Source organism: Rhipicephalus microplus, unplaced genomic scaffold, assembly GCF_043290135.1.
Source record: "Rhipicephalus microplus isolate Deutch F79 unplaced genomic scaffold, USDA_Rmic scaffold_393, whole genome shotgun sequence".
NCBI classification, from domain to species: Eukaryota; Metazoa; Arthropoda; class Arachnida; order Ixodida; family Ixodidae; genus Rhipicephalus; species Rhipicephalus microplus.
In genome coordinates this window covers 58,827-72,327 of record NW_027464957.1, presented here as the reverse complement: position 1 = coordinate 72,327, position 13,501 = coordinate 58,827, and the positions used below count along the sequence as shown (strand labels likewise).

At 48.6% G+C, this 13,501-nt stretch overlaps 1 protein-coding gene across 1 annotated transcript in view; it reads left to right on the top strand.

The window, feature by feature from the left end:
* LOC142794266 (uncharacterized) overlaps positions 1–13,501 on the top strand; it is a 50,079-nt gene that overhangs the window by 17,089 nt on the left and 19,489 nt on the right. Inside the window, exon 4 of the mRNA XM_075885874.1 lies at positions 9,856–10,000. Within this exon, the coding sequence (XP_075741989.1) occupies positions 9,856–10,000 (145 nt within the window). The remainder of the gene's footprint in view (positions 1–9,855; positions 10,001–13,501) is intronic.

The following is a 13,501-nucleotide window of genomic DNA, read 5'->3' as shown; positions in this document are numbered from 1 at the left end:
TATGTCGCGGCCCCCGATAACACTTGTAAAGGAGTCATACGAGGAGTGGACACTGACATCAGCGAGGCCCAGCTCCAAACGATGATCGTCAACCAGCGAAATCCGAAGGCCCTAGAAGCCAAAAGGATCAAGAACACCACTACTGTGGTAGTGCTTTTCGACGGCATGAAGGTACCAAACTATGTCATATGCGGCGTCAGCATGCTGCGCTGCACGCTCTACAAGCGCCAAACCGACGTGTGCTACGCGTGTGGAGGACTTGGTCACAGGGCCGATGTTTGCCCCAACCCCAACAAGGAGAGAGAGAGGTGTGCAGGGGCTGTGGGCTCGTGTCTCCACCCGACGATCACCAGTGCTCGCCGAAATGTGCCCTTTGCGGAGGCCCACATCCGACGGCGGACACAACGTGCAAAGAACGCTTTCAAGTTCCTTACGTCGTGCGACGGAGAAGACGACGGCGCCGAAAGCGCGTCAAAAAGTCTCAGCAACAGCTGGTCGAAGAGGACCGGTCAAGGGATTCCAGCGTGGCAAGCGCTCCCAGGCAGGGGCGTTCCGTCACGCCGGCTGGCCGCCGGCGCTACCGCTCCAGGGGCCGCGCTCGCACCAAAGGGCGCTCTTGCTCCCGGGCACGAATCCAGAAAGTACCTACCTGGGCGGATCGAGCCAAGCCGAAGCCAGCGGCGCCGCCACCAGAGGTAACGCGGGTACCATTGCCAGAGCATAGGGAAGACCCCAGGGTAGCTAAGTTGATCCAAGAGAATGCTTGCCTTAAGGCAGAGATTCAACAGCTGAGGGCTGACCTTGAGTCGTTCCGCAAACATTACTCCTCGCAGGGTGAGAGACAACAGATTCCCCCACCAGAGGACGTGCAGGCGCGCTCAGGAAAACGTAGGGCCTCACCCCCCCAAGGGGAGTGGGATGCTATGGAGACAAAGTCCAACAGCAAGGCTCTCGAAAGCATGCAGCAATCGATTAAACAACTGGCTGATAGCATGACTACCCTACTGAAAAGGGTGTCGTCTCTTGAAGGTACACAGGCAGCGCTAGCTACGGGTAGCTCGCCTCCGATAGGCCCGAACAGGGCACAGTCGCCTGCAGGCGCGGTAACAGTCAACCCGACAGGAGATTGGCTGTCTCAGAACAGTAATTATGGCGGGCAACACTAATGAACTGGTCGTGTGGCAGTGAAACTGTGCCAGTTTCAAAAGGCGCAGGGCTCCACTGCTGCACTTTATTGCTTCTCAGGCGGTCAAACCGCACGTAATTATGTTACAGGAAACTCTCGGTGATGCGCTAACTTTCCCGGGCTATCGAGTCGTCTCGGTGCGCGAGCAAGGGAAGCGCGGTTTGGCAACCTTGGTCGCAAAAAAGTGCTCCTTTCAAGAACACAAACTACAGCTTGGCAACAGCAAGGCTGAGGTCATTATCCTCGAAATAATCCCCAACAGCTGGCTCAAGAACAGCGTATTCCTCCTGAATGTGTACAGCTCGCCGTCGGACAAGCGGCAGGGGTTCGCTTCGATCATGGCAAAAGCGGTGGCTCTGGCCAGGGGGGCCCCCATCGTGGTAGCGGGAGACTTTAATGCTCCGCACGACGCTTGGGGATACGCCAGGCAGTCCCCCAAAGGCAACAACCTCCTAAAGGCCGTATCTAGCTGTTCTCTTGAATTGATTACGGACCCGCAATACCCGACAAGAATTGGCACATCGGTGGTCCGAGACACAACTCCAGACTTGGCGTTCGTCAAGAACGTCGCCGGAGCAGGGTGGCAAAATTTGCAAGAGAATCTAGGTAGTGACCACTTCATAGTGGCTATTACCCTAGCAGTCAATGCAGCTCCCCCCAGGGAATTTAAAGTAACGGACTGGGATGCCTTTCGTAAATTGCGGAAGGAGGACCGGGATGAATACGACAGCTTAGACAGCCTCTTTGCAAGGCTCAAGGCGGATGCTAATGCTGCGACCAAGGTTGTCAAAACGAACATGAAGGTCGATCGGATGGATGCACACCTCGCGCATCTCTTAGAGGCTAAGAATTCCATCCTGTCCCGGTGGAGGACGCAAAGGCTCAATCGCCGACTTCGAAAGAAAATTGCGCAACTCAATCGCGAGATCGAAGCCTACTTTATTGAACTCTCCAAACAGCAGTGGAATGAAGTATGTTCTTCGGTTGACGGACAGATGAGAGTGGGGGCCAGATGGAACCTCCTCAAACAATTACTTGATGAGTCACAGTCGAAGGGAAATCAGCGATTGGCTATTGACAGAATCGTTCACAACCAAAAAGCGAAGGGAGTGTCCAAAAAGGCCCTCCTGAAGAGGTTAGCGGACAGCTATCTTCCGCTGGGCCCTTCCGGCGATGCGGACTATCCGCATTACAGGGGTGGAATGGTGGCGGAGCTGGACGCACCTTTCACTGAACCAGAAATCTGTAAGGTCCTCCACGAGCTCAACGGACGCTCTGCACCGGGCCCGGATGGAATCTCAAATAAGCTCTTACGTAACTTGGATGGCAAATCCATCGAGAAGCTTACCGAGGAAGTCAACAAGATCTGGGAGACGGGGCACGTCCCCGAATCCTGGAAGACAGCTTCGGTAGCGCTTATCCCAAAGCCAGGCAAACCTCTGGCTTTGGAGAACATGCGACCCATCTCGCTTACGTCCTGCGTAGGCAAGGTGGCCGAACATGCGATTCACCATCGGGTATCCGAGTACATAGAAAGCAGAGAGCTATTTCCACACAATATGGTCGGATTCAGATCTGCACTATCCACACAGGACGTGATGCTTCTTATCAAAAGACAAATCATTGACAACAACACCAGGGATACTAGAGGCATACTAGCTCTAGACCTAGCTAAAGCTTTTGATAATATCTCGCACAAGTTTGTGCTTGTGGCAATTTCGGTTATGGGTCTAGGGCAACGGTTCCACGCATACGTTAGGTCTTTTCTCAGGGATCGCAGGGCTACCATTAGGATCGGTCAAATCCAATCCACGGAATTTACCTTGGGAGCGAGAGGCACCCCACAGGGGGCAGTTATCTCTCCTCTACTCTTCAATATTGCCATGAAGGGCCTCTCGGAGCGACTCGCTACGGTGCGCGGGGTTAACCATGCTCTCTACGCGGACGATATCACCGTGTGGTGCATGGGAGGGTCCGACGCCGGGGTAGAGCAGGCGCTCCAAGAGGCATTAGACATCACGGAGAACTTTCTAGTCGGTTCAGGCCTGAGCCTGTCATCGGCAAAGTCTGAGTTACTACTATACAGACCCACCCGACAAGGACTGAGGAACCTCACTCCTTTAGAACAGATTCCCATAGCTTTATACAGACGGGATGGGCAGAGAATACCCAGGGTGGACTCCATCAGGGTCCTCGGACTCCTGCTAGAGTCCAAGGGGGGCAACTCACGAACTATAGCCCGCATCACCTCCAAGACGGAGAACATGCTTAGGCTCATACTCAGGGTCTCGAACCGCAGGGGTGGGCTGAGCGAGAGCAATCTCCTTCGGCTCTATCATGCATTTCTCATAAGCCACATTAATTATGTCGCTTCGGCATTGCGCTGGTCCAAAATAGAAGAGGCAAGAATTGATACACTACTGCGCAAAAGCATAAAGCGAGTTCTAGGCTTGCCTATCCACACTAGCACCGAGAAGCTCCTACAATTGGGCATGCATAACTCCCTCTCGGAGGTGATAGAGGCCCAGCAGATGGCTCAGGTCGTGCGACTATCGTCCTCGAGGGCTGGTAGGCGCATCCTGAAATCCATAGGCTGCGGTCCTACGGCGACTAACCAGCGTAATGTAACACTACCACCCTCGATCAGAGGCACGTTTTCGGTAGCTCCTTTTCCAAGAAATGTCCACCCACAATACAATGTAGGGCGCCGCATAGCTCGGGCCCGTTCCTTATTAAAATCAGTTGCAAACAGACCGCATCTCGCGACCTTTGTCGATGCAGCCCAGTACGGGCGTTCGGATCGCTTCGCAGTGGTCTCGGTCGATCATAGTGGCACACTCCTATGCTCTGCCTCGGTTAGAAAGGTTTCGGCAATGGTGGCTGAGCAAATCGCCATCGCCATAGCAATGAAGGACCCATCGCGTCCTAATGTCTTTACAGATTCGCGTTCCGCAGCTAGGGCTTTCGCCTCGGGCTCGATCTCGCGTGAGGCAGCGGCCATCCTCGGCTGTGAGGGGGCTGCCGGGTTTCACCCCATAACATGGTTCCCGGCCCACATGGGGGCCAACGTACATCCTGATGTCCCTAACGCCAATGAGTTTGCCCATGACCGTGCGCGAGGTATCGCTCACCGCGGCGGTCCCGGCGGATTCGCAGGCGGGTACGCCGGAAGATACAGGGACTCGCTACTCACTTTCCACGAGATCATGACTCATTATCATCTATCTCGGAGGACTTTTCCACTTCCTCATCCTAAACTTACGCGACCGCAATCATCGGCCTACAGGATGCTCCAAACGGGGTCTTTCCCTTCGCGTGGCAGGTTCAGCCATTTTTCGCCCAACATCGAGCCGCATTGTCCAGACTGCGGTGAGGCGTATTGCTCATTACCTCATATGCTCTGGCAATGTCCTGCGTTACGTGACGCAGAGTTCAACAAAGAAGAGGACTGGGAGGAAGCCCTTCACAGCGGCGACCTCCTGGTTCAACTTCGGGCTGTCCAGAGGGCCTGCGAGAGGGCGGAGGGCCACGGTCTTCCGGTCCCTACGTGGGAGCGGCCCGCGACTGCTACGGATTCCCCCTAAACGGGGCCGTTACTACGCAGTTCCTCAGGACCTGAATAAAGTTCTTTGTCTGTCTGTCTGTTCGCGTGGCGTGGCGATGAAATGAACGCCGCCGAGCACGCACACCGCGTCACGCAGAGAAGTATTGGTGCCTTGACTGTGGCATGTAGTCATGTTTTGACATGACACGCATCTCCTGGTTATCATGTTTGTACCAGTCACATACGTTTGTAATTTATTAACACACCGTAATAGCAAATTGGGTATATGTGACGATACTGAAACGGCCGTGAGCGCATCATGAGCGTGGTATGCAGTCATATTGTTACATGGCACACATGTCATGGTTGTCATCTTAGGGTCTGTCGCTGGTGTTCCCCATGCAATCATGTCATACCATACCAGTTTGCAACATGCCGGGGAACGAAACCACCGCAAAAGCTGCAGGACCATGAAATGAAGATCATGACATTTATGACACATGTCATGATTTTCATGTTATGACTTGTGAAATATGTTGCTCATTAATCATGGTATGCCATACCAAATTTTGTATTGATACTAATATTGAAGCTGCTGGGAGACCTAAAAGTCGTAGGCGGCTAGATAGATAGATAGATAGATAGATAGATAGATAGATAGACAGATAGATAGATAGATAGATAGATAGATAGATAGATAGATAGATAGATAGATAGATAGATAGATAGATAGATACGTTTAAAGTCGCCGAAGCTCGGTAAGAAATGTTTCGCATTCAAAAAAAGAGTAAAGAAGCGCTGCTGCGGGAGACGCGAAGGAACGTTTCGACTGAGAGACAGACATACCAGAGCAATGAACAGCGTCGCAGAGAAGCAGCCAATAAGTGAAGTAATCCCGCGGCATAGGATTCTAGCGATCTTCAGCTGAGGAACCTATTCGGGCTTTCCAGTTCCCACTGTAGTTGCTTGTTTAGTAGTTTTACTGCAGTTTAAGGTAATAAACTAGCCATAATAACAACAATTTGTTGGGCAGACGCCGTGAATACGATGAGCAGATGACATGGCGCGAATGAATACACGTTGGGTGGCTAAACGCCTTTTCTATTGGTGGAGGAGCCTGTAGCCTCCACAGTGCTGAAGGGAACTTCTGAACCAAAATATAAGGTCCCTCAATGAAACAAGGTAACAGCAACAGCTCCGGGCCGACACGCTTATCCTCGTCCCTAGCAACTGGAGAATGCAGTGCGAGGGAGTGTAGGAAAAAATTGGCAGCATATCTACGGAGTGAATAATGGAGAGTGAGGCAGAGCATCCATCCGTCCATTCAATCTTGCTTCCGTCCGTCCATGCGTGCGTCTGTGTGGCCATCCATGCATCCATCTACCCGTCCCTGCGTGTGTCTGTTCGTGCTTCCGCACGTCCATCTGTGCGTCCGTCAATGCGTCCATCCGTCCTTGCAGCCATCCGTGTGTCCGTCCATGCATCCGTCTATGTGTCCGTTCGTCCACCTCTTCAACACTCCAAGTACCACCATCTCGCATCGTTTCATCATATATTCCTGATGTAGAAGCACTGCCATCCAGCGGACATTCCAGGGACTTTACGAGAGGAGGCACACGCACACTTTCTTACGGCTTGCGCTATATGTCTACTTCCCACCTTTAACCACCTCGAGTTCATGGTATATACTAGTTGACTGTATTCCTGGCGCTGCGGCCCAACGCTCGCTGAACCTTTCTAAAACCTAGGACCTTACGCCCAGCGAGTACAACGTAGCAACCCTTTCTTGTCAGATAGTGCTCAATGTACATGCCAATGGCTGCTAAAAGGGAATGAGAGACAGGAGAATTCAGTTTTTATGTAACGCGCTCGCTGCAAATTTTTTTATTTTTCAACAACGCACAGAAGAAATCTCCCGCCGGCACCACCTTGGAGGTCCAAATTAAAGACCGGTTACACACTACTATAGCGACTACGAGGGACGAACGGGTGCCGCTATAAGGAGCATTGCCCCTAAAAGTAGGTGAAGTGCTTCGCCATTTCTTATCTCGCCGTTCCCTTTTTCCTCCCTGCACCCCACTTTCTCGCCCGCTTGCGCATCACTCTCGACCGATGCCTCTCAAGAAAAATCCGGAATTGTGTGCTAGAGACGCCGCTTTGAAACGCCAACGCCGAGCCGAGAAATTTGTTTTGTCCACTTCCTAGTATTTTGAATGAGGAGCATTTCCTAGTGAACTTCGGCGCCTTTGAGAGTATCTAGCTATCCAGCCGCCTACAACGTTCACTCTACTGGTTGTCTGGATTATAGTATTGATACCAAAATCGGTATTACATAACATTACGATACGTCGAGCGTAAGTGACTTGTCGTAACATGAAATTCATGAAGTCTTATGTCATGACTGTCATGATATACATTTCATTGTCTTCCTGCTCTTGCGGTGGTTTTGTTCACATGACATTTTGCAAAACTGGTATGGTACGACATGACTGCATTGCGAACATAAGTGACAGATTCAAACGTGGAAATATTAACTTGCATGTAATTACTTCATGTTATGACTAGTCATGACTACACGCCACGCTCATCGTGCGCTCGTGGTCGCCTGGCTAGTTTCACGTACACCAAATCTGCTATTATGGAACGAGAATGAATGGCGACGTTACATGACTGGTGCCAACGTGATAATCATCACATGAGTGTATTGTATGACCATCACTAAATTCTATGCTCATGATGCACTCGAAGCCGTTTCGCTCACTTCACATACACCAAATTTGGTTTTACGTGACGTCAATTAACGACGAAGATAAATGACTCGTCCAAACATAATAATGAAGACACGCGTGCCATGTAAAACATGACTACATGCTCTCTCATAGCTCGCTCTCAGCCGTTTCGATAGCTCCACGTTTACCGAATTTGGTATCACAGACGTGAAGACGCGATGAAGGTAAATGACTTGTCTGAACGTGATAATCAGGACAATATTGTCAAGTGAAGCATAATTACGTTGTAATCTCATAGCGTGCTGCTCCACATACACCAAATTTGACATCAGGTGACGTGAATAGATGACGTGTGTAAATAGCACGTCCAAACACGATAATCATGGTATGCGTGTCATGTAAAACATGACACGCTACGCTCATACCATGCTGGCGACAGTTTCGCCAGCTTCACATGTACCAAATTCGGTATTTCGTGACGTGAATGGATGACGGAGGTAAATGACACGTCTATAGTAAACTCGTATATACTCTTGTGGCACGAGCGGCTAGACTGTGCCGTAAGCTTTCACGCGAATGCCCCCAGGTGCCACCACTGCTGCATTTCTTGCCAGCTTCGGCTGCGTTGTCGTGCCATCGCGGGCTCCTGTAAACCTGCAGCTGTAGTTACTTGGAACGCGCGTTTTCTCCCTGGTTCAAGCAGACGCAATACTACCCGGTTATTGCGTAGACAACCTAAACTGAGCGTTGGCATGGAATATCCAAACAACGAAGCCGCCAGAGCGCTCCCATTACTGCTTCAGACACCCCGGGCAAAACAAAGAGAATTCATTCTCAATTTTTACATGTCACTAACGACATGTTTGTTGGTGCGGGATATCTAACGAAGCGCAGACTCCACCACGGTTCTTGTGCAGCAGCGCGAAATGGCAAACGTGCAGTAGAGTAGCTTGTTAGAACTTGAAATTCAATAATCCATCCTGCAAGACACGCTCATAAGTCTCGTTTTCTTACACGGCCCACACGACAGCGGTACGCGTTTCGCAAGAATTCTGGTTGATAAGCATGAGAACGAACTTGGGGAACAAAAAAGCGCGTCTTGTGTACCCTAGACCTCCCTCCGGCCGTCGCTGGCCCTCTCTTCTATATCACTCTGGCTAAAAATCATTTCCAACATTTGTGAATGACAAGAAACCAACAGCATTACGCTTCCCTCTTATTGTAATGGTCTTAACGCGTACTTTGAAACGCGCATGGGATAAAAGTGACAGGGCATAACACGATTTTATATGTAACACAACACATGAAATGAATTAAAAGAAGCGCATTTACTTTGGCATCTTTAATGGGTTGACACTATCCCTAACGAAAGCCCGTATCTATGTCTTCCACGTGCCTTGGTCAGTCAAAAATCCGGATACGCTCACTAGCGGCCCAGATTCACGATTTCCTCAGAAATGTTTTCACAACACTGGCTTGGCAACGCAGTTGCTTGCAGTCTTGTAACTCACAGAAGAACACTAACCCAAGAACAAGCAGCAATCATCAATATTCTAACAACGCGATGGCACACAGGGAAGGATGCAACATTCGCTTTTTCTTGTCGAAGCGCAGTAATGCTTCAGGGGCTGCAACGCCGATGGAAACGCGCCGTGGCATGTCGGCGTTGGTTGCACTGTGCAGCACCACAGCGCACAACGCAACAAGCGCTGTCGCCTCATTGAGGTATGTGGTAGAGCTTCCTGGCCCTGAAGAAGTTTCTTTATAGGTGACGTTGTCTGAACGCGCCAATCTCAGGCATGTACCCTGCACAAGCACTGACTGACTCCCGGGCTGCCCAGGCTAATGAGAGAACACGCAGCCGGCACAAGCTAGCTCACATGAAAAGGCGCAGTGGCGCCGCGAGGAATCCTAGCAGCCTTTCGTGTCGTTTTGGGCCACCTAGAAAGCAGACGTGGCTTGTCGGTCGTGCCACTAGGGTATATATGCTATAGTGGTATGATTTGATCAATTAGCAAAGAAAAAGAAAATATTGGCATTGACGCATTCGTGATGACCACGGCAGCCAACGTGACTTCAACAGATTTGTAAATATCGTCACTTTTCTGACTGTCGCTCAACCACGGTTGTCTACTGGCTAAGCTACTCGGCCGCTGACCCGCAGGTCACGGGATGAAATACCGGCTGTGGCGGCTGCATTTTCGATGGAGGCGAAAATGTAGGTCCGTGTGCTCAGATTTGGGTGCACGTTAAAGAACCCCAGGTGGTAAAAATTTCCGGAGCCCTCCACTACAGCGTCTCTTATATTCATACAGTGGTTTTGGGACGTTAAACCCCACACATCAATTAATCAATCAATCAACCTTTCTGACCGTCCTCTTCGTATGAATGTGCAGGTATTCTTATACGCCCAGCATTGTAGTGATCATCAGTCACTACCTGGAAGGTGACAACACCTTCGAGGACTGCCGGGTTGTTCAGCCAGCCATGCTGAAAAGACCGCCGCTACTCACTACCAACAGCAGCTACACATACGACATGGTGAGAAACGTTTTTTTTTCGGACTATTCGTCTTTTCAATAGGATATCACAAAAGAATTCACTGTCACGACAGCTATATAATGCAATACCCATGCATTCTGCAGAAGTCAAGGGAGAATAAGTCCCATCCGCTCATTCGCTGTCATTATCAAAGGTGCCAGTAAGTGATATTTCCCTAGTGTAGTTAGTCAAAACAAATGAAGTGCTCTAGTACTGAGAACTTACGTTAACAGTGTATGCATATCACTGAATTTTGGGGCGACTTCTCTCGACCGCCTGATACGTTTGCAAACTCGAGCCCCAACCTCTCTTTATAACGTAATTATATTATATAGCCAATCTAGCAGCCTGGTGTTATTCTCGCAGCAACTCAACTGATGGTAAACTCCACAGCTAAAAGAGCGCTAGCAACTACACCGGCACTCTGTGCCCACCTTTGCCATCGCCATCTTCGTGAGGTTCAGCATAAAGCCATAGCACAGAGATACCATCCACCTCTTCTTCAGTTTTATGTGTGAGTGAAAGTGTGTGAAGTGCAGCTAATGACCTCGGCTCGTAAGCGTAAAGGAAACGTGCTGGCTGCTTGCTTGGCCTCACGTAAAAGGTTGGGGAGAGGGGGAGAAAAACGATCTGCTGGGCTTGAACTGGTAGTAATGGCAGCGCATGGCTCGCCTGTACAGCGATCATCAGAAGGCTCACGCCTTTGTATGTGCTGTGTCCTCATCCTTCAATTTGTGTAGGAACGTTATACTGCATCAAAGTATTTTCACTACAAGCTGCAGCGGCCTCATCTCTTTACACCCGACTTTTGATAGCGTGTGTGCACAATTATCACCTCCGTGTTGCGATCGTGTTTGCCTAAACACACCTATGCCACGAATGCGAAATACTACACGTATTTGTTTCCGGGTCTATATGCTAGGTATAGCTAGTGCCTTTACTTCAAATCGAGCCGCCCTTTCATATTGCTTTTTAAGCTAGTGGAGTTACTTCGTCCCGCATCTAAGTTTCAAGGTGCCTAGATGCGTCATCAAACAGGAGAAGTTGCCGTTGCTGTTGGGCTCAGCTGACATGAAAACGAGTAAATGCTTGATGAAATCACCCAGTCATGGCGTTATTATGTGAAGCTTTATTAATACGCCACACCTCGCCATATTTTTTCGTCATCAGACTGTGTCACCACCTAATGAAAGATGAACCGAACACGAAAGTAATGCAAAGCCAAGTGCGCTGCAGAAAACTTACAGTGCCTCACATCCACGAGGCAGCGGAAAAAATGATTGTAAAAGCGCAACTCCGGCAATTTTTTTCCCGTCAATAGATCTCAATCGAATTTATTGGGCACGTAGTTAGGAGGTTTGCGCCATTCATGCCGATTGGAAATTTGATAGTTTCGAAGATTTTTTTCAAATGAATTTAATACTTTGACTTGCAACGCTCCCTTCGCTTGCCAAGAATGAATGGCAACATTGTGCGTGTGACGTTCAGTTTTGCCCGGCGGAAGTGACATAACTGATGTGCCACTGCAGCGTCTGCCTGTCTACTACAGATTGTGTTTTGTTTGGGCAGTGCTTCCTTTGTTGAGCGTGCCATTCCCTTTTAGGAGATGGTGGCGTGCGATGCGTGCACGTCAACATGTTACACGTATGCTGGCAAAGTTGTGTGGCAGAAAAATTATACATGCAGGAATGGCACCAACTTCTAAATGAGTTTTATTTCGTCTAATAATTGAATACAATATGCAATTGCAGCGAGGCTTAGTTTTCTGTAACACGAATTATACATATACTGTGAAGAGTATATATATATATATATATATATATATATATATATATATAATATTAATGAGATTTAACAGACAGTAATGCCAAGGAATGTAGAGGGGAAGTTATTAGAACCAATGGAATGTAAATAAGAAGAAAGAAGAAAGAAAAGTGGATGAAAAAATAACCAGCCGTGAGCAGGAATCGAACCTAGGACCTCCGAATAACGCGTTCGGTGCTCTAACCACTGAGCTATCACAGCGGCCTTCCCTCCATCCACTAGGTTTATATGGGAATTTAGAAGTAGGAGTGACAGTCAGCGCCATCTCTAAGCCAAAGAACGAGTGTGAAAACACTCTTATTCGCATGTTTGGCGTCACGTAGCACGTGAACTTATTATGAGCGGGCAGCTGAATAATTGTCCCTCTTATACAACATAAACACACCAAGTCTGCCAGTACGAGACCCTCGTTCAATGAAATAAGAGAAACAAGTGTATACCTAAGGGCTCGTTTTTCCGTGTTTTAACACAATATTAATGAGATCTAACAGACAGTAATGCCAAGGAATGTACAGCGGAAGTTAATAGAACCAATGGAATGTAAATAAGAAGAAAGAAGAAAGAAAAGTGGATGAAAAAATAACCAGCCGAGAGCAGGAATCGAACCTGCTCATCGAGCCCGCTCGTAATAAGTTCACGTGCTACGTGACGCCAAACATGCGAATAAGAGTGTTTTCACACTCGTTCTTTGGCTTATAGATAGCTCTGACTGTCACTCCTACTTCTGAATTCACATATAAACCTTGTGGATGGAGGGAAGGTCACTGTGAAAGCTCAGTGGTTAGAGAATCGAACGCGTTATTCGGAGGTCGTAGGTTCGATTCCTGCTCACGGCTGGTTACTTTTTCATCCACTTTTCTTTCTTCTTTCTTCTTATTTACATTCCATTGGTTCTAATAACTTCCCCTGTACATTCCTTGGCATTACTGTCTGTTAGATCTCATTATTATTGTGTTAAAAAACGGAAAAACGAGCCCTTAGGTATACACTTGTTTCTCTTATTTCATTGAACGAGGGTCTCGTACTGGCAGACTTGGTGTGTTTAGGTTGTATAAGAGGGACAATTAATCAGCTGCCCGCTCATAATAAGTTCACGTGCTACGTGACGCCAAACATGCGAATAAGAGTGTTTTCACACTCGTTCTTTGGCTTATAGATGGCGCTAACTGTCACTCCTACTTCTAAATTCACATATAAACCTAGGGGATGGAGGGAAGGCCGCTGTGATAGCTCAGTGGTTAGAGCATCGAACGCGTTATTCGGAGGTCGTAGGTTCGATTTCTGCTCACGGCTGGTTATTTTTTCATCCAATTTTCTTTCTTCTTTCTTCTTATTTACATTCCATTGGTTCTAATAACTTCCCCTGTACATTCCTTTGGCATTACTGTCTGTTAGATCTCATTATATTGTGTTAAAACACGGAAAAACGAGCCCTTAGGTATAAATTTCTCTTATGTATATATATATAGATATATATAGGTATGGGATATGGCACAACGGGAGCGTTGTCAACAAGGATAAATATATCTATTTCCCAACAGTTTCGGGAGGGGACCTCCCTTCATCAGGGGATGAGTTATACTGACATGAGCTTCCAAACTTCCTTGCTGCCGCGTCCCTCTCGCCTTGAAAGACGTTTGCGAGAGTGAGAGGGAACTGGAAGAAGGGGAAAAAAAG